At 41.1% G+C, this 23,007-nt stretch overlaps 1 protein-coding gene across 1 annotated transcript in view; it reads left to right on the top strand.

Annotated features, from left to right (window-relative positions):
* LOC136874430 (X-linked retinitis pigmentosa GTPase regulator-interacting protein 1) overlaps positions 1-23,007 on the top strand; it is a 1,071,624-nt gene that overhangs the window by 1,032,420 nt on the left and 16,197 nt on the right. The window contains exons 24-25 of the mRNA XM_067148064.2: positions 69-258; positions 2,720-2,873. Coding sequence (XP_067004165.2) covers positions 69-258; positions 2,720-2,873 — 344 coding nt within the window. The remainder of the gene's footprint in view (positions 1-68; positions 259-2,719; positions 2,874-23,007) is intronic.

Consider the following 23,007-nt stretch of genomic DNA (forward strand, 5'->3'; position numbering starts at 1 on the left):
AACTTGAATCGTAGATGTATTTCATCTCTGTTAAATGTTTGCTTTAGTTTAAAATTTCTCTTTGGCAGAGCATACCGGACAGCATTGAGATAGTTATTCATTCCCTCACACTGGCACACAACACTGCCTTCATGAGGAACTCAGATGTCACTCAGCTGTATATAGAATATAGCTTTCTAGGTTATGATGGCGAAGAAATGGAGACTATGAGTGCTCCTTTAAATAGTGATCTTCACATGAACTTTAATTATCGAAGAAGTAAGTTATTTTCATTTTTCTTCCATACCAGTAGAAAAGTTTTAGATTAATGTATAGTCATGTTGGGAAAAGGAAAACTACTTTATTTTGAATTTCAGTCTGTCATCATTGATCTGCATTTAGGCCTCTTACCGAGATGGCTGATTCCCTATCAATTATTTACCTAGTCTTTTCTTAATTTCAATGAACTTGGAAATTTGTCAAACTTGATAAATTATTCAAATCCCTAATTCCTCTTCCTATAAATGAATATTTACCCCAATTTTTCCTCTTTAAATCCAATTTTATCTTCATATTTTGATCTTTCCTACCTTTAAAAGCTCCATTCAAGCTTATTCATTTACTAATGTCATCCCATGCCATCTCCCCACTGACAGCTCGGAACATACTGCTTAGTCAAGCAGCTCATCTCCTTACTCTCAAGTCTTCCCGGCCAAAAATGTGCAACATTTTTGTAACACCACTCTTTTGTTGAAAAATCACCCAGAACAAATCATGCTACTTTCACGTATCAAGTAATTCTGGTGTGGGTCCCCTACCCTAGAACAATACTCTAATTGGGGTCTTACCAGATACTTATATGCTCTCTCCTTTACATCCTTACCACAACCCTTAAATACACTTGTAACTTTGTGAAGAGATCTGTAATCTTTATGTATGAGCTTGTTAATGTGAATAGCCCAATGAAAATCTTCCCTTGTGTTAACACCTAAGTACTTACAGTGATTCTATCACACTATCAACACAGTAATTAAAACTAAAATGACTTGATAAAACTTACAATGTGACTTTTCATCCCATTTACCATCATACTATGGTCTGCTGGCCATCCCATAACATGTTGAGGTTCTTTCTTAGTCATTCACAACTCTGAAACTTTAATACTCTTTACAGTATAACAACATCTGCAAAAAGTGTTATCTGTGATTCCATTTCTTTAAGCATATCATATATATAAAAAAAAGAAAACATAAAGGTCCCAGAATACTGCCTTGCTGGACCTCCTTCTTAATCTTTTCACTCTGGTGGATTGCTGTACTAGTTGAGAGAGAGCCAGGCCAGGTAACTGGCGGACTGTTGTCAATCTGTATTGCTGGATTGCTGTAGCAGTTATGTGGTGTTCAGGTTTTCTGTGCTTCACTCTGCTAGACTGCTGTAGAAGTTTGACCTTCATAATATCTAGCGGTTGTCTTATGAGCCTGTAGTTCCTGGTATAGTCCCCAGATATCAGTGGCAATCAGGTAGAGTTCAAGCAACCTTTGTGCTTGTCATTTCCCGCTTAATTGCTGTTCATTGCCAACATATTAGCATTTTTATTGGTAGATTCAATCAGTCAATAGGGAATCTGCCATGAGGATGACAGCCCTAAATGTGAATGTTTTGGGGCTCTCATCAATAATGTCTGCAGCAACTGTAGGAGCTATGGTGTCCTTGTGTTGTCTGAACAATGTGAGTGCCTTTTGTGCTTGGCTTCAGGTGACACATCCCCAATGGAGACTTCTGACTCCTTCTGAAAATTGTTCACAAATGACCTGGTGACTTTCTGAAACAGTGCAATCTCAACCTCACAGTGCTTTGCTTGTATTACAACAATCATAGCGTACCTTTTCATCTCTTGCATTAGCTGATAGTTCAGCACTGATAGTCCGCCTGGTGGCCATGATTGTTAAGGCGTCAAGTCTGTGGTTAGCCGGTTCGAGTCCCATTGTACAAAAAATTTTCACCATTAGAATGTTGGCCTCCAGGGTAGGAGAGGTGGTGGTATACAATTTCTAATCACTAGATTGTGTGTCAAAAAACCTGGATTCAATTTCAAACCTCTCCACAGTTTTCATATGGAATTATGGCATATGAAGCTGCTGATGGTAATTCGTCCATTGGATGGAGACATAAAGCTTTGTGCAGACCCTTTGGTGTTATTCAGTAGGAATAGGCTACATGCCAACACCAGATTTCACCCTCTCCTCACCTCATTATCATCAACCCACATACAGGCATGCAGGTCGCCCATGGGTGTCAAATAGAAAGACCTGAACCAGGCGAGCCAAACAGATCCTCAGACACTCCCAGCACTAAAAGCCGTATGATAAGTAAGTCAAAACTGATACTCCGGAAAGATAGAAGTACAACCATTAATTCACACATCATTGTAGATTCATAAATTACATGTCCTCAAATACCTTACACACCTTGTATTACGCATGCTAACCTCTTGCTTAATGATAATAGAAAAGTCATACTAGACAGAATGACAGAGAAACAATATTAATTTGTGTTATGAATTATGATACAGCCCATTAGGTTTGCTATCATTGTATGATAGTTGTCTCAGTTGAACATACAATATTCCTGTCCCATATTTCTTTTTTCATTGCCCTTTGTAATGTACAGTGATGTACATAATTAATGTACAATTTAATTTGCTCCATTTTATCCAAATAAGTTTTTTATTTATTTCCAGCATTTTATGTGGATTATGGGATGCATTTTAAGCAGCGTACTATATTGTCCAATATTCTGACATCTGAGGACAAGAACCGTAGGAAACTCCGTTTCGTAGTTGTCAGTGAACCTCCTGAAGAACAAGACCATGTAAAGGAGTGTGAAGAAATTGGGTGAGTTACTATGATGAAATTTATGACTTGTCTAATTTTGCTGTTGATGGAATTAAAGAATTTTTGGAGGAAACCTTCATCTCACCAGTGGAAGAAAAAAAATAGAAAACTCTCTCATACCAGCTGACTTTATCTCCAGCTGAACCAGGGTTGTAGAGGAAACTTTTCATATAAATGCCCATGTACATTCGGAAATTACATTCATACATACATACATACATACATACATACATACATACATACATACATACATACATACATACATATCTTTGAGGTGCTTGATATTAAATTAATGAGCATGGATTCTATGTAGGGAGTGGCTTTATCATTGGAGTTCGTACAGAGAGGGGTATAGTTATCAATCTTAAAGATTTTTTTAATAATCTGAATTTATTGATTATTGGAAGCAAGTTGATATCACCTTCGTACAGCAGCATGGAAGTGTTGTGGCTGGTTAGCAACTCCGAGTCCTGAGATGGCGCCGGATACGGCCTGGGTGGGGACCACGCCTGCTTGGATGAGAAGTTCTAGAATGTCTCAAAGTTCTGGACTTTCTTGAAGTTCTGGAATGTCTCGAAGTTCTGGAATGTTCCGAAGTTCTGGATGCACACGTTCAGAGTTCAATTTGAGATGTGATTCATATGCGAGTTTTCTGCACGGCACTCTACACATTCATGGCACTGTTTAAACAGATACAACCTTTCAATGATTGTTACTACACTCTTAACATTGAATCAAAAACGTCCTGCAATAATCACTCGGAGAACAGGATGATTTTGAAAAGCTTACAGTAAATCAGAATGTTCTGTAGGATTACAGTCACCACAGTTCTTAACGCATAGTTTCTGAAGATTTAGAACACATTGGCACATTGGCAATGAACTGAATAAATGAAATAACACTCTGAAACTGTTCCGTCAGTAGGCAAAGCAAATAATGATATTTGAAAAAAAAAGTAATTTCATAAATTATGGATTCACTCAAAATGCTGGAAAGTTCTATGCTTTCTGGGAACATGACATGCGTATTCTGAGTTATCACAGTCTTTAATGAGGATAAGAATCTAAACACAAGTCCCAATGCAGCACTTGGAAAGTACTGAATATTTTTACAATTAAACGTAATGTTTGAACGTCCCTAAGTTTCAAAATTCTTCACGGAACATAAATTCGAGGGGCACTTGAAAAAACAAAATCATATCGTTCACTCAAAAGTTGATGTTGGTAGGACACAAGTTCAACCTACACGTTCGGAAAAATTTCTATGTTCACGAAAATACAAGTTCGAATAAGTTCGAAACATAAGTTCCAACGTGGTACACAACACTCATGAAAATTCTAAGTTCTTTCAATCATCGTCGGATAACCAAGTCCCAACGCGGCACTTCAAGAAAATGACAAAGTCCCTACATGGCACTTTAAGAAAATAATAAAGTCCAATGTGACACTCGAAGAATATGTCAAACTTCCTATGTCACTTTAAGAAAATAACAAAGTTCAATGTGACACTCGAAGAATATGACAAAGTTCCTATGTCACTTTAAGAAAATAACAAAGTCCAGTGTGACCCTCGAAGAATATGACAAAGTTCCTATGTCACTTCAAGAAAATAACAAAGTCCAATGTGACACTCGAGGAATATGACAAAGTCCCAACACGATACCTTGAGAAAATAACGAAGTTCCAACACTTGGATTTCGAAGACTTTTTAACTATAAGTTCGGCACACACAATGCTACTCCCGTCACCCGTGTCGCAGAGACGGTGGAGCGACAGATACTGAATTCGTAGGTCGGGTGGTCCTCCTTTTATACCCGTTCGCATGGAAGTGTCTAGAACCCGAGTATTATCTACCCTTATATCTCTTAAATTATTCGGTGGATTTCCCTGAAATCTTGACAGATTGCGTCCATAGTAATGGTTTTTATGATGGCAGTGTCGAAATAGTGATAGTTTAGCGCAAAATAGACTTTTGCGGGTAAGCTAGGACATTACCATATATAGTCACGTACAGCGTGCTCAAGGAGGTCACGTCACTCGCTGCGTACGTCATTGAGTTCGGCGGGTTGCATACCTTCCACCTCGCGCGAAGTTCAATAAACATACTTCGGACTTCTCTCTTGTAGCGGCGTTCCCGGTACATGTCCTCTCCTCTCAGGGTAAAGAAAATTCGATAAGGATTTTCTTTATGCTTCCTTCTCGAAGTATGTTTTTAAGCTGGAAGCATTATATATGCCTTCGGTGGTTCCATCTAGTTTATCCAATCTGTACGCGCCATTGGTGAGGTTTTCTCCAATTTTATAGGGTCCTATAAACAATGGGCAAAACTTTGCATTGACTCTTCTTTCAGGATGCGATACCGCTGGTTTGCGAACGAGTACAAGATCGCCGACCTGCAATGGTTGTTTAAAAGCACCGTTGTCTTCTCTCCCTAAGCTGTGCTGCATGTCTTAGATTGCCTAAGGCATTTCCTCGAGCTGGGGGCTTTACGTTGCACCGACACAGATAGGTCTTATGGCAACGATGGGATGGTAAAGGCCTAGGAATTGGAAGGAAGCGACCGTGTTCTTAATTAAGGTACAGCCCCAGCATTTGCCTGGTGTGAAAATGGGAAACCACGGAAAACCATCTTCAGGGCTGCCGATAGTGGGATTCGAACCTACTATCTCCCGGATGCAAGCTCACAGCCGCGCGCCTCTACGCGCACGGCCAACTTGCCCGGTAAAAGGCATTTCCTATCCTAGTTTGTTGGCTATTGCCCACCTCAGGGGGAGCATGTAACCATTGGTCCCATGGTCGGTCAGGCGTTATGCCTCTATGAAGTCCTAGTGGAATGTCCTGAGTTGATTCGTGAGTCGTAGAGTTTAAGATTTCCGGCATGATTGGAATTACCTCTATCCATTTCCAATGTTGGGATCCACAGTAGATTCGACAGAACTTTGCGATTTCTCGCATTACCCTCTCGGCAGGGTTGGCCTCGGGGTGTCGTATCGAATTCATGATATGTCGTATTTGCATGTCTTCCAATGCTACTCGAAACTCGTCAGATGTAAACTGAGTCCCGTGGTCAGTCAAGAGGAACTCAGGCTTCCTGACCTCTGGTATAATATTTCTCTTGAGTCGCCTTAGGATATTAGCAGTGGCGGATCTTTGTATAGGCAAAAGCAACGTGTATTTTGAGAATACATCAACTACCACAACGATGTGCCTATTGCCTCGAATTGTCTTGGGCAAAGGGCCGTAGATGTCTAAAGCCAGCACCTTTCACGGTTGCTCTGGGATGATTGGTCTAGGAATCTCTCGTAGTAGCCGGTTGTTAGGCTTAATTCTCTGACATAGATCGCAAGTTCTGATGACCTTGCGTACATCCTATCTCATATATTCCCAAGTGAATTTCTCCTGAATAATGCTGGTGACTTTATCTGTGTCAGCATGTCCTGTAATAGAATGGCAGTGCGAAATTATTGCAGAGCGTAATTTAGGTGGGGCATAGATCCTACTCTTATTTTTTTCCCGATCTACATATTTGCATATGAGTCCACCGTAGTAGCAAAATGATTTAGCTAGTTGACGGATACGAGGGTATTCATTTTCGTCAGCAGGAATAGATCGTTTAAAGTATCTGATGAGTTCATGGGTTTTCCTATCCCTTCCTTGCATCTGGGGAAGGTAGCGAAGCTTCCTTAGAAATTCCTCATCATCATCATTCAGTACTTCAATGGGCTGGACCGTTATTTCTTCCATGGGATTGCGACTTAAGAAGTGCGTAAGTGTGTTTTTTCTTCCAGACCGGTGTACAACAGTAATATTAAACTGCTGAATGAACAGCGCCCACCTGGTCACTCTCTCACTGGTAAGGTCTGATGACATTATAAACGTGAGGGCCTTATGGTCGTTGTAAACTGAAACTGGGTATCCAAAAACAATCTTTCGCCGGTACTGTAACGAATAAACAATTGCTAATACCTCCAATTTCGTCACGGCGTATGCCTTCTCATGAGGCTTGAGTTTTCTACTCATGAAAGAAATGAAGAATCTGGAGTTGGGATTAGCTGGGTCAACTTGATACAGTACTGCCCTAATCCCAATCATACTAGCATCACATTCGATGTTGAACGACCATTCAAAGTTCGGATATGACAATTTAACAAGATTGCTAAGCATTTCCTTGGTGGCTAGGAATGATTGTTCGCAATCCTCTGTCCACTTCCATCGATTATTCTTTCGCAACAACTGTTGCAACGCAGCTACCGTTTCTGTATACTTTGGGCAATGCTGGGAAAAGAACTGACTAAGGCCTAAAAATTGTCGGACCTGTTTAATCCGAATCGGCTTTGGAAAGTTCAAAATACATTCAGTTGGGTTGGGCTTAATGCCATCTCTACGAATCACGTGGCCAAGGAACAGAACTTCTGTTTTAAAAAATTGGCTCTTCTTCACATTTATTTTGAAATTCTTGGCTTCTAGTTTTTGCAATACTTTATGGACATCTTTTCGATGTTGCTCTAATGTTTCTGAGGCGATCAGGATGTCATCAACATAAATAGTGGTTATAGACTTCACCTCCTCAGATAGTTGATTTTCTAACGCCCTAATCAATACGGCTCCTGAATTTCGAATTCCAAATGTAATACGCTTAAAGGCGTATGTGATGTTGTAAAAAATTAAGCATGTAAACACTCTACTCTCATCGTCCAGCACGATGTGAAAGTAAGAGGAAGTCATATCCAATAGAGTGAAGTATTTCTTCCCATAAAATTTTCGGATAATGTCTCTAAGTAAAGGTGGGTGTTCGTACTCCATGACCAAACTCTCATTTAAGATCCTAGCATCCAAACATACCCGTAGACTACCGTTGGATTTTCGGACTATAGCCAGAGGGTTGACGTAGGATGTGACACACTTTGATATTATCCCATCTTGCTCCATCTATTGGATGAGTGCTCTCGCTTCGGCTCTATACTTCTCCGGTATAGGATAGGGACGTTTTTTATATGTGGAAGTATCTTTGACATCCAGATGATATTTAAAATCTCGGATCTCTCCGGGTTTGTCATTGAATAAGTCTCGAAGATTTCCTTGACTGAATCCGCAACGTCTTTGTTGGCCACTGGATCCTCAATTTCTGATTATGGAGCTGACATAGTCTGGACCATCGTCGTACATCTCATATATCAAGGGTACATCTTCGACGGGTCCCACTTCATCGCGATCACCCTGTTCATCTCCGACTGGCGCAGCATCGCTATTTCTACCATCGAATTCTTCTTGTGGGGTATCTATCCCTTGTATCCGACCATCGTCTCCTTCGATCAGCTGTAATTCTACAGGGTCAACGTTATAGAATGTAATGACGTTTGCCATGTAATCAATCACTCCTCCATATTTGATGAGAAAATCAGATCCAAGGATAACATTAAATTTCATCTGAGAGATTACTAGAAAGACATGCTCAAATTGAACATGTCCCACGACGAATTCCATAAAAGTCTGTAATTTACATTTAATGCACTTATCTGGAACAATCCCTTTGATCCTAAGTTGGGAAACAGGCATCACAAGTACCTCATGTCTTTCCTTTATGGCTTCTAATAGTCTAGCTGAAATGAGGGAGGCTTGAGCTCCTGAATCTACCAACGACAAAACTTTAATGTTGCTAACCCTGATGGTGATTACTGGCAGGCTACATTGGATTCTTGGCCTAGACGGTGTCATGTTTTCATGGAGTAGTTCCGAGTCCTCTACGTGCCAATAATGTACCTGAGTTATGCAGAGCGGCTCTTCCCTCCTTCCGTTTTCAGGCAATCTTTCTAAGAGAACATTGAAGGTTTTTTTGCACCCGTTGTGTTAGGGTCCGGGGCGGGCGTTTCATTTCTCCTACCAGCGGATTCCTGATACTCTAATGAAGCGGCTCCTCCTTGATCCTCACCTTTCCGCTGTTCTTTCAAGTACTCTTGAGTATCTCGCCATAATCTATTCAGTTCATCTCGATAAGAAACCCTATCCTCTACTTGCTGGGCCTCTGTTGGCTTCTTCCACGTTGACCTATTTAGGTACGGCATTTCCCTTGGTCCGGCCGTCCCTTATACAGTCGATATCGGGTAGGTGTGTTTCGTCGAGTAGGTAGTTCCTTTGGTATTTCCGGGTCAGGACGTCCCTGTGTCACAATAGCGACAGGACTGGTAGTCATTTCTTTAGTCTTACTCCCTTTAGGTAAAGATTGAGCATGGGCTGTGTCTAATCTACGAAGTATCCCATCCATTTGTTCTAGAGATTGTATATTAGCAGCTACCAGAATCTCCTGGACCTGGGCTGGGAATTGTAGCGTGATCGCTTCAATCAACTCTTGTTCAGGCAATGGTGGGTCCAAAAATTGCATCTTCGTAAGTCGCCCGATGAAATAATCTGAGTAACGCGATGTGTTTATAGAAGTATTATACTTTTTAGCATATAACTGTAATTTAATTAAATGTTGCGTCTCTGAATTCCAAAAACGTTTCAGTAGAGCTTCTTTGAACTCAGAATAAGTGTTAAAGCAAGATTTAAAAGCGGAATACCATGATAGAGCGCGTCCCTCTAGCAACTTGGAAGCAACTCGAAGCTGTCGATCGGGACCAATTTTATTCTCTTGGAAATATTCTTCAGTGTTGAGTAAAAATTCCCTAGCGGTGTATTCCTCCTTCCCAGAGAATTTAGCAGGTTTTTCATCGGCCATTCGGATGATAGTGGTAATGTTTGTGTTTTCGTTAGTTTTCAATAGACTAGATGAAAATAAGGGAATATCCTTCAGTTCTAAATTAGAGACCTTACTACCAAGGGTTTCTATCTGTCCCTGTAATTCTGTTTTAACATCCTTCACCTGTTGTTTAATAGTATCTTCTACCACCTTAACTTCATCTTGGAGGTCCTTCTTTAGTTCAGATACGTCTCGACATATACGCATAACCTGAGTGTGCGTAGTATCTAATTGAGACGAAAACATTTTTTATCAAACTCTCCCTGTTTACTCTTTATAAGACTGACTTCATTATTTACTCTTTGAATGTCAGTTTTAAGCGTGTCTCTAAGATTCTCCTCAATGGAGGCTATTTTAACCTGGGCTAAGGATAATTGTGAATGTGATTCTTTAAACTGAGTTCTTAAGTCTTCTACCTATTTAGTAATTTCTTGAGAAATTGGAAGAACAGCTTTGAAGTCATCTTTAAGAAGAGCTACAACTTGGGTGTTAATTTCTTCTTTCATGACCTCCATGCTATTTTTTAATTGGACATTCATTTCGGAAATTTTTTCATCTACCCTAGCGTTGGACTCTTTAAATTTTTGTTCAATGCGAGCACCAGCCTGAGTAAGTCTTTATTCTAGGGTGGCATTCGCTTCTACAAACTTCTTATCTACCTCTGCATTAATTTGAACTACGGATTCCCTAAGTTGATGTTCAAGGTTAGAACTAGATTTATTAAGTTGATGTTCAAGATTAAAACTAGACTCATTAAGTTGATGTTCAAGATTAGAACTAGACTCATTAAGTTGATGTTCAAGATTAGAACTAGACTCATTAAGTTGTTCTTTCAATGACTCTTCAAGATTAGAACTAGATTCATTTAACTGTTCTTTGGTCTCAACGATCCTACGTTCTAAGTTTTCAGTTGCTACTTTCATACTGAGCCTAAGGGCTTCAATCGCTGCCATAATCTCCTCCATTTTAATAAAATATATAACGCTAGTACCAAGTACAGAAATAATGATTGATGCACTCAAAAAAAAACAATTAAAGATCTTTCAAAACTTGCATTCAGTCAAAGTTCAAAGTCTTAAGTCCTAGTGTCAATGTTTCAATTAGTTAAACCAAGTCTTTGACATTAATGCAAATCACTTCTACCAAGTCACTTAAATTATGCACTTATATTTCAGTTAAGTTAGTCTCCACTGAAATTTGCAAACACTCCTATTCTGATTGAATTTAGTCACCATAGCTTGGGCTGTAGGTAAGTCTTTCATGTTAAGCTCCAATGAAATCGGGCCCCTAAAGGTGGGCGCCACGTATATTACCCCCTCTCTGTACCCGGAAAAGTGTTTATATCTTTGAGGCGCTTGATATTAAATTAATGAGCATGGATTCTATCTAGGGAGTGGCTTTATCATTGGAGTTGGTACAGAGGGGTGTATAGTTATCAATTTTAAAGATTTTTTAATAATCTGAATTTATTGATTATTGAGAGCAAGTTGATATCACCTTCGTACAGCAGCATGGAAGTGTTGTGGTTGGTTAGCAACTCCGAGTCCTGAGATGGCGCCGGATACGGCCTGGGCGGGGACCACACCTGCTTGGATGAGAAGTTCTAGAAAGTCCCGAAGTTCTGGACTTTCTTGAAGTTCTGGAATGTCCCGAAGTTCTGGAATGTCTCGAAGTTCTGGATGCACACGTTCAGAGTTCAATTTGAGATGTGATTCATATGCGAGTTTTCTGCACGGCACTCTACACATTCATGGCACTGTTTAAACAGATACAACCTTTCAATGATTGTTACTACACTCTTAACATTGAATCGAAAACGTCCTGCAATAATCACTCGGAGAACAGGATGATTTTGAAAAGCTTACAGTAAATCAGAATGTTCTGTAAGATTACAGTCACCACAGTTCTTAACGCATAGTTTCTGAAGATTTAGAACACATTGGTACATTGGCAATGAACTGAATAAATGAAATAACACTCTGAAACTGTTCCGTCAGTAGGCAAAGCGAATAATGATATTTGAAAAAAGTCTAATTTCATAAATTATGGATTCACTCAAAATGCTGGAAAGTTCTATGCTTTCTGGGAACATGACATGCGTATTCTGAGTTATCACAGTCTTTAATGAGGATAAGAATCTAAACACAAGTCCCGATGCAGCACTTGGAAAGTACTGAATATTTTTACAATTAAACGTAATGTTTGAACGTCCCTAAGTTTCAAAATTCTTCACAGAACATAAATTCGAGGGGCACTTGAAAAACAAAATCATATCGTTCACTCAAAAGTTGATGTTGGTAGGACACAAGTTCAACCTACATGTTCGGAAAATTTCTATGTTCACGAAAATACAAGTTCGAATAAGTTCGAAACATAAGTTCCAGCGTGGTACACAACACTCATGAAAATTCTAAGTTCTTTCAATCATCGTCGGATAACCAAGTCCCAACGCGGCACTTCAAGAAAATGACAAAGTCCAATGTGACACTCGAAGAATATGACCAAGTTCCTATGTCACTTTAAGAAAAGACAAAGTCCAATGTGACACTTGAAGAATATGACAAAGTTCCTATGTCACTTCAAGAAAATAACAAAGTCCAATGTGACCCTCGAAGAATATGACAAAGTTCCTATGTCACTTCAAGAAAATAACAAAGTCCAATGTGACACTCGAAGAATATGGCAAAGTCCCAACACGACGCCTTGAGAAAATAACGAAGTTCCAACACTTGGACTTCGAAGACTTTTCAACTATAAGTTCGGCACACGCAATGCTCCTCCCATCAGCCGTGTCACAGAGACGGTGGAGCGACAGATACTGAATTCGTAGGTCGGGTGGTCCTCCTTTTATACCTGTTCGCGTGGAAGTGTCTAGAACCCGGGTATTATCTACCCTTATATCTCCTAAAGTATTCGGTGGATTTCCCTGAAATCTTGATAGATTGCGTCCATATTAATGGTTTTTATGATGGCAGTGTCGAAATAGCGATAGTTTAGCGCAAAATAGACTTTTGCGGGTAAGCTAGGACATTACCATATATGGTCACGTATAGCGTGCTCAAGGAGGTCACGTCACTCGCTGCGTACGTCATTGAGTTCGGCGGGTTGCATACCTTCCACCTTGCGCAAAGTTCAATAAACATACTTCGGACTTCTCTCGTACCGGCGTTCCCGGTACAATACATACATACATACATACATACATACATACATACATACATACATACATACATACATACATACATACATACATACATACATCATTATAGACCATTATGCCTTTCCATTCAGTCTGCAAGCCTCTGTGAATTTACTAAAGTCACCACAATCCTCTATTTGCAACTAGAGTGAGTTTCACAAATATGAAAATTCCTCTAGTTTTAATTACTGCATTGATGGGGTGAAAGTTCCCTTTGGGGATCATTGTAAATACCTAGGTATTAATATAAGGAAAGATCTTCATTGGGGTAATACATAAATACATAAATATGATTGTAAATAAAGGGTACAGATCTCTGCACATGGTTATGAGGGTATTTAGGAATTGTAGTAAGGATGTAAAGGAGAGAGCAAATTTGTCTCTGGTGTGACCCCAACTAGAGTATGGTTCCAGTGTATGGGACCCATACCAGGATTCAGGAACTGGAAAAAATCCAAAGAAAAGCAGCTCGATTTGTTCTGGGTGATTTCCGACAAAAGAGTAGCATTACAAAAATGTTGCAAAGTTTGAGCTGGGAAGACTTGGGAAAAAGGAGACAAGCTGCTCGACTAAGTGGTTTGTGATATAGATATTGATGCCCATAGGGAATCTGAAATATTTGTCCCGAATGAGTAAATTGATAATACTAATATAAATGCTCCGTTATTGGACATTATAAATTTTCCAGCTAACTCATTCCCGGTTGCCAGCGTTTTGCTCTCGTATGCTAGGTTGGGCTCGTCAGTTGGTACCCAGTACACCAACCCAGGTGCTGGCTAGTGCATACCGTGGAGGCCACTGCATAGGCTACTTGGAGCCACCGGTAGTGCCAATGCACTATGAAAGACTTTGTCTCTTTAGCAAAAATTGATGCCCGCACAGCCATATGATGTAGATGTTGATTCCCATAGGGAATCTGAAATATTTTTTCCGAATGAATAAATTTATAATACCAATATAAATGGTAAATTATTGGACATTATAAATTTTCCAGCTAACTCATTCCTGGTTGCCAGTGTTTCGCCCTCGTGTGCTAGGTTGGGCTCATCAGTTGGTACCCAGCACACCTACCAAGACGCTGGCTAGTGCATACCGTGCAGGCCACTGCGTAGGCTACTTGGAGCCACCAGCAGTGCCAATGTACTATGAGAGACTTTGTCTCTTTACCAAAAATTGATGCCCGCCCGGCCATCAGATGACATAGATGCTGATTCCCAATTTTTGGTACAGAGACAAAGTCTCTCGTAGTGCATTGGCACTGCCGGTGGCTCCAAGTAGCCTAAGCAATGGCCTCCACAGTATGCACTAGCCAGCGTCTTGGTAGGTGTGCTGGGTCCAACTGATGAGCCCAGCCTAGCACATGAGGGCGAAATGCTGGCAACCAGGAATGAGTTAGCTGGAAAATTTAAAATGTCCAATAACGGAGCATTTATATTGGTATTATAAATTTACTCATTGGGAAAAATATTTGGGCAAATATTCGTTTAAAGGAAGGGGAGTTAGGGATTGGAATAACTTACCAAGGGAGATGTTCAATAAATTTCCAATTTCTTTGCAATCATGTAAGAAAAGGCTAGGAAAACAACAGATAAGGAATCTGCCACCTGGGCGACTGCTCTAAATGCAAATCAAAAGTGATTGATTGATAGTGATTGACTAGTGCTGTGGCCTCATTTAATTCTACACCTCTTATCTTTACATTGTTAGAAACTGATTCTAACCGTCGTTGTCTTGTTCTCCCTCTACTTCTCTTACCCTCCATAACACAGTCCATTATTCTCCTAGATAAACTATGCGTATGGCTTCATCCATTGAGTTCATTCCTAACTTAGCCTTTATCTCCTCATTGAGCACCCTCCTGCCATTGTTACCACCTGCTGTATCAGCAATCATTCCCGCAATTTTCTTGTCTGTTACTTCTAACTTATGAATACGATATCCTGAGTCCACCCGGCTTTCACTCCCATAAAGCAGACATGTAAATATTGTTTCATCAGGGAGCTGACTTCCTTCTTACAGAATACTTTTGATCACAACTGCGAGCTCATTGCAGTAGGTTTACAGCACCTTGATTCAATCTCACTTACTATATTACCATCCTGGGAGAACACACATCCTAAATACTTGAAATTATCTTCCTGTTCCAGATTTGTATCACCAAGCTGACACTCAATTCTCTTGGCTTTCTTACTCACTGACATCAGTGTAGTCTTGGAAAGGCTAATTTTCATACCACACTCATTGCACCTACTTTCAATTTCCAAGATATTAGATTACAGGCTTTTGGCACAATCTGCCATTAAGACCAAGTCATCAGCATAGGATAGACTGCTTACTACATTTCCACCTAATTGAATCCTTCCGTGCCACTTTATACCTTTCAGCAGATGATCCTTGCAAACTGCGAACAACAAAGGTGAAAGATTATATCCTTGTCTAACCCCTGTAAGTACCCTGAACTCAATCTACCATCAGTTCTCACTGCAGCTCAATTGTCAACATAAAAGTCTTTGATTGATTTTAATAATCCATCATTAATCCCATAGTCGTCCAATATGATGAATATCTTTTCCCTCGGTACCCTGTCATATGCTTTCTCTAGATCTACGAAACATAAACATAACTGTCTATTCCTCTCATAGCATTTTTCGATTACCTGGTGCATACTGAAAATCTGATCCTGACAGGCCCTCTATGGTTTGAAACCACTGATTGCACCCTCCTTTCCAAGATGCCAGTGATACTTTGCCTGGTATACTAATCAGTGAGATACCTCAATAGTTGTTGGAATCCTTCCTGTTCCCTTGCTTCTAGATAGGTGCAATTACTGCTTTTGTCCAATATGAAGGTACCTTACCAACACTCCATACTAATCTTATTACTCTATGAAGCCATTTCATCCCTGCCTTCCCATTATACTTCACCATTTCAGGTCTAATTTCATCTATTCCTGCTGCTTTATGACATTGGATTTTATTTACCATCTTTTCCACTTCCTCAACAGTAATTTCACCAACATCATTTACCTTCTCGGTTGTTCGTGGCACCACCAGGGAGATTTCCTTTTACGTTGAAAAGATTTCAAAATGCAAAGGGGTACCAAAAATCTGGAATTATTTTTTAAAGGCTATATTTTCTACTTTTTTATAAAACAACCTGGTCCTCTCCAAAATACTCTCCATTACAACTAATACATTTGTCCTACTAGTGCTTCCACAGTTCGAAACATTTTTTGTAGTCATCTTTAGAAATGGCTGACAGCGCATCCCTCGTTTTCTTTTTGACCTCTTCAATGTTGTCAAATCGGTGTCTTTTCATGCGTCGAAATGAGAAAAGTTACACGGAGCCAGGTCAGGTGAGTAAGGTGTGTGGGGCAGTGAAACCATGCCATTTTTAGCCATAAACTGTCTAACAGAGATGGCTGTATGTACAGGTGCATTGTCATGTTGGAAGAACCATTCTTCTGTCTGCCACAAATCGTATCTTCTTAAAACTTCCCAATAAAAGGTTTGATTGACTGTCTAACCTGGGGAAACTACGACCTTGGCACCAAGAAAGCTAATCAGCATTGTTTTGATGTTAGATTTGACTTGACGACATTTTTTGACAGGGTGATAATGACGTCCTCCATTGGCTTAACTGTTGCTTTTTTTCTGGGTCATAACCATAGCACCATGATTCATCACCAGTAATGACCTCTGTCAGAAAATCTGGATGAGTTTCAAGCTGTTGTTTCAAAACACAACATGTTTCAACTCGACGTTATTTTTGATTGTCAGTCAGAACCTGAGGATCAAACTTAGCAGCAACCCTTTTCATTTCCAAATCTTCCGTTAAAATTTGCTGAACCGAGCTCCAAGATAACCCACTAGTCTCTGACAGTGGACCAATTGTCTGTTGACGGTCTGTGAGCACAAGCTCTTGAATTTTTTCAGCATTTTCGTCGATTCGGGCAGTTGATGGATGTGCAGAGTGAGGTTTATCATCAATCGACATGTCGACATTAAAAAAAAAGCAAACCACTCGTACACTTGAGTTTTTGCCACAGCGTCATCACTGTTAGCTGTTTTCAACATGAAAACAGTTTCAGCAGAATTTTTACCGAGTAGAAGACAAAATTTCACAGCTGCACTTTGTTCATTTAAACTTCCCATCATAAAAAAACAAAACAAGAACAAAACAGCACTACCAAAAACAATGACTGCACATAAACAGAACAAGTCAGGTTGACAACACAGGTAGCACTGAACTGGCGATGAGTTGAACTATACACACCTAGCAGCAGAAATGTGTACTACACAAGTTTCGCCCACCGGCAAATTTATTCCAGTTTTTTTGGGTACCCCTTCATATTCCCTCCACCTGTCCAGTGATTCCCTGTGATCTATTATGAGTTCACCTGAATTACTCAAAACACCGTTCATTTCCTTTTCCCTTCCCTTCCTAAGATTCTTAATTATTGTCCAGAAAGGTTTCTCTGCTGTTTGACCTAGCCTTTCCAGGCTATTACTAAAATCTTTCTATGACTTCTTTTTTGGATTGAAAAATTATGTATTTCGCTCTGTTTCTTTCATCTACGTACAGTTCCCTGTCTGCATCAGCCTTTGCTTGGAGCCATTTCTGATAAGCCTTCTTTTTATGTTGCAACACCCCCAAACAATAACGGTAAATGACGTTCGGCTAGTAGATGTCATAGGGAAGTGCGCACACAAGAAAAGGAAAAAAATTGATCAAACAGATCAGAACAATCAGATAATAATACCTCAAGCATACTAGGAAGAGCACTGGAACCCACCCATAGTAAAAAAAACAAGAGGCAAGGATCCCAAGGAAATGCGAAGGCATTCACCAAAAAATGACACCAAGATTTTCAAAAAAATTAAAATTAAACTATATATTGATAAATAATATTTACATTAAAATGAAATTTGAAAAATTAATAAATTTTGATAAAATAATAAAGGAGAGAAACTTGCAAAGAACAAAAATAAGTAGGGAGTATAATTAATATTTAGTAAATAAAAAATTTAAATGTAAATAAACCTATTTCTGTAGTAAAGGGTACCGTACTATCACACATTACCAATAATTAATATTGTTACGGAGATCTCAGTGGTAGTTGGAGGTGAAAGAGTGTGCGGGCTGGAATAGGTCTCAACTACAAAATTAAAGTTAATTTAAAACTTTAACAAAGGTTATATTTTCTTTTCAAAATAAAAAAATAACAGAGTATAACAGGTACCAAGTAGCAGATCAACAATTAACAAATTACAGCTCATTACAAAATTTGGGCTTCGAGCCCCAAGTTTACTTTCTGAGCTCTCAGCTCACGATCACAATTGCTAAAGGGCAGAAAACCCCTAAGTACAAGGAGCACTTGCTCCTGATTACAATGTTAAGGAAAAGAGCAGACCCGCTCTCAATTTGACAAGCCTCTCAAAGGCCGCATCAACTTTCACTCCAGACTGCCCTCAAGGCACACCAGGAAACGGGGGTATTAGATACCCAACCTACAGGGCCTTTACATGAGGAAAACAAACATCAGGTTAAGTTACTGGCCCATAATGCAAAATAGAATGGAGACGATAACTTGCACTCCTACACAACGTTTTTGTCTTAAAACCTATGTGGCGCTAGGCCGATAATACAGGGGCTAATCCCAATATATGGAGGTGACTAGTCGGCAAAATAAGTTTAAGACTTTAAGAAGGAAGAGAAAAACGGTTACGAAAACATAGTCACCTCAAATTCGCAATGAAGGGGAGTTCAAGAGGGTGAAGCACTCTCTATCCCCACTTTATAGTAAAAGAGATTTGAAGTTTTTACATACACAGAAAGGAAATTTACATTTTAAAGGAATAGGTTACATATTAAAGGCTTCGAACCCTCCCCGAGAGTTAAACTGCTGAGCTAGCGAGAAATAAAGATGTTAACAGGCCATTACCTTGTTGAAGAACTCCTGCTTGAATAAAGAGGCGCTTCCCGCCCCCTGCTACATATTCACACACTAAGAGAGATGTTACTGAAGTGGCACCGAGATAAGAAAATCAGCAGTTTTTACACCCTCGTGGAGAATCGAGGCCTTTCAGGAATAAGTAGATACACCCACACGATTTTATTGGGTAGCTAAAAGCAGCATATCCATATCGACGAAGACATACATGATTGGCTGAAAATTAATTAAGAAATTTCGGGATTGGCTGAGTTCAAAACTGGCGGACAGAAGGATGAATATTGCCAACCCAAACAATAAAAGAAAGAAATTTAACAAAGAACAACTTATGAATACAAAGTTTCTTCAAGAACAGTCCCTTCACTTCGCACCAGAGTGCACAATCGTACTCTTTTCTCTGTAGAGACATCTAGAAGAGAATGTCCACACTTCTTGATACGGAATAAACAAACACAAATCGAAATAGACACAGTTCAGAACACTTCAAAATTACCAAATTTACAATAGTGACATCTTCCGAGAAACCGTTGAGTTAATACACTTTGTTAAAGTTCAAGCTTTCTCCTGTAGAGGAGTTTTTCAACTGGCACAATATTTAAATTTGCAGGGTCGGGGTGTACCAACCGGTACAGACCTCCCCCCCAAAAAAAGTCCTTCCAAGGGGTGACACCGAAGAAAACAAAAAATTTTGTTTTAAAACAAAGTTCACGTTTTTTTATTTTGCAGATTGGATGAAGAAAAATTTAGCTGAGAAAATACCAATTTTTCAGTAGTCAGAGATCTCTTAATAGGTTTGATATTGGTGGGTGCGACTAGATTAAGTCCAGTTTAAACTTTTGTAGTAGATTTTGTTGAGAGGTCTCTATGTTTGTAGTAGTTGAATTCAAAATACACTTTAATTCTTGAAAGAAAAAAGAATTTTTTTTAGTACACCAAAGGTTGATTTGAAGCAAAAAATTATTAATCGTAGAAATAAAGTCTCCATGTAGCTGAAGAAGAACCTCAGCTATTGAATAAGTTTGACGGCCAGACCAGCCACCGCTGCTTGTGTCCAGAGGAGGCCGCTCGGACCCTTCAAGTACTCTGAGATACACCTCTCCCGCTACTGTGAGAGGGGTAGTGGTGGTGAAGCACGTCGCACACGCGACGATTGTTTACAGTCCGCGGGTAGTTTGCAGGAGGTACGCCGCACATCAGCCTTGGCCGGAAGGAGGACTCCAGCTCGCCGTACACTGGTTGACCTCACTGGAGTGGAGTGGGCCCGTACCCCACCTCAGTGGCGGTACGGCGCCGCACGGCTGCAGGGGCACTGAAACATTAAGATCCCGGCGGCAGAATTTTGTTGGACCATAATGGTTTTAGGGTACAGTCTTTGTGGTGAGGTTGAGGGGCCAGCGGCGTGGAAGTTTTTTTTCATTTTAATTAGCCACTGGCGTGGTTTAGCAGGAGACGGGAGCGTGGTAATGGCAGTATGGAGAGGACAACAGAGTAACCTCAAGGAAGGTTACACAACATTTATACAAGGCAGATTCAACCACATGTACACTGACTGACAGAGCAAATGCAACACCAAGAAGGAGTGGTTCGAAAGGGATGAAAGTTGGGGAAAAACAGAGACGGCACGGACGAATAATTGATGTTTATTTCAAACCGATATGCAGGTTACACAATGCGCACGGCATCGACTCAGTAGGATGTAGGACCACCGCGAGCGGCGATGCACGCAGAAAACACGTCGAGGTACAGAGTCAATAAGAGTGCGGATGGTGTCCTGAGGGATGGTTCTCCATTCTCTGTCAACCATTTGCCACAGTTGGTTGTCCGTACGAGGCTGGGGCAGAGTTTGCAAACGGCGTCCAATGAGATCCCACACGTGTTCGATTGGTGAGAGATCCGGAGAGTACGCTGGCCACGGAAGCATCTGTACACCTCGTAGAGCCTGTTGGGAGATGCGAGCAGTGTGTGGGCGGGCATTATCCTGCTGAAACAGAGCATTGGGCAGCCCCTGAAGGTACTGAAGTGCCACCGGCCGCAGCACATGCTGCACTTAGCGGTGGGCATTTAACGTGCCTTGAATACGCACTAGAGGTGACGTGGAATCATACGCAATAGCGACCCAAACCATGATACCGCGTTGTCTAGCGGTAGGGCGCTCCACAGTTACTGCCGGATTTGACCTTTCTCCACGCCGACGCCACACTCGTCTGCGGTGACTATCACTGACAGAACAGAAGCGTGACTCATCGGAGAACACGACGTTCCGCCATTCCCTCATCCAAGTCGCTCTAGCCCAGCACCATGCCAGGCGTGCACGTCTATGCTGTGGAGTCAATGGTAGTCTTCTGAGCGGACGCCGGGAGTGCAGGCCTCCTTCAACCAATCGACGGGAAATTGTTCTGGTCGATATTGGAACAGCCAGGGTGTCTTGCACATGCTGAAGAATGGCGGTTGACGTGGCGTGCGGGGCTGCCACCGCTTGGCGGCGGATGCGCCGATCCTCGCGTGCTGACGTCACTCGGGCTGCGCCTGGACCCCTCGCACGTGCCACATGTCTCTGCGCCAACCATCTTCGCCACAGGCGCTGCACCGTGGACACATCCCTATGGGTATCGGCTGCGATTTGACGAAGCGACCAACCTGCCCTTCTCAGCCCGATCACCATACCCCTCGTAAAGTCGTCTGTCTGCTGGAAATGCCTCCGTTGACGGCGGCCTGGCATTCTTAGCTATACACGTGTCCTGTGGCACACGACAACACGTTCTACAATGACTGTCGGCTGAGAAATCACGGTACGAAGTGGGCCATTCGCCAACGCCGTGTCGCAGCACAGCGGCGCATTTTACATCATGAGCATACCTCAGTGACGTCAGTCTACCCTGCAATTGACATAAAGTTCTGACCACTCCTTCTTGGTGTTGCATTTGCTCTGTCAGTCAGTGTAAAAATATAAGGGGCAGAAGGCCTTAAAATGAAATTAAAAATATATCCTCCAGGATTCTTACAAAATTATAAAGACCAAGTTAGCCCGGAAATTATACAGGTTTCACCTGCGACAGGCGAACCCTAAATATCCTCTAGGTGGCTGGATTGCTTAGTAACAACGTCACCGGGGTAAGGAAATCTAAAATGACGCACGGCCCATGAAATCTGGGGGCAAGCTTGCCCGCGGGAACAAAATTCTTGACCATAACCTGGTCGCCTACCTTCAAATTGGTGGGTCTCCGTCCACGATCATATCTTTCCCTAACCTTTTCATGAGAAACCTTAAGGTTGGCCTTAGCCTTCTTCCAAAGCTCTTTAATGTTATCAGGATCTATTGTCTCAGGTAGAATATCACTCAGAGACCAAAGGTTAGATAGCGGCGTGTTTGGAACAAACTTGAACATCAAAGAAGCTGGTGTAAATTTATGGGATTCATGAACCGCCGAATTCAAAGCGAAAGCTAACCAATGCAGGGATGTGTCCCACCTAGAATGATCGTCGTGATGATAGGCAATAAGAGCCGACCTCAGATTACGATTGACCCGTTCAGCTAGAGATGGTTGAGGATAGTAAGCAGAAGTAGTTACGTGCGAGATGGCTAGATCAAAACAGAATTTACGGAAAAGATTGGAAGTGAAAGCTTTAGCATTGTCGGACACAATATATTGACACGGGCCAAAAGAAGCAAAAATGGAATTTAAACAGGAAATAGTGGACTGAACGGTAACCAGCTTAGTCGGAAATAACCAAGAAAAGCTAGTAAAGCCATCTACACACACAAGGATGAACTTGTTGGCATTCCCCTTTGACTGGGGGAAGGGTCCTACGTAGTCGATGTAAAGACGTTCCATGGGGCGCGACGCTTGATGAGAAAACAAAAGCCCTTGCTTAGTGGACATGCTGGGTTTACTAAGCCAACGAGATTTACAAGTTTTAACTAGTTCACAAATTTCACCGTCCATACCTTTCGAAATGAACATCTCCCGGATCTTTTCACGGGTTTTGAAGATACCTAAATGCCCCCCTAATGGGGTCTCATGATAGTACTTGAAGATCATGGGCACAAGAACAGCTGGGACCACCACTTTTATCTTATTATCATGCCTCGACGGGCAACATAAAACACCATTCCTCAGTACATAAGGGGCGACGTGTCCCCCAGAAGAAAGTGTTTCCATTATCGGAGCCAGCGTCGGAACTTCACGTTGATATTTTTCAATATCCCTAAAGAGCATGGGAGCATCTGTTAAGATGGCATTGACCTC

Source organism: Anabrus simplex, chromosome 5, assembly GCF_040414725.1.
Source record: "Anabrus simplex isolate iqAnaSimp1 chromosome 5, ASM4041472v1, whole genome shotgun sequence".
NCBI lineage: Eukaryota > Metazoa > Arthropoda > Insecta > Orthoptera > Tettigoniidae > Anabrus > Anabrus simplex.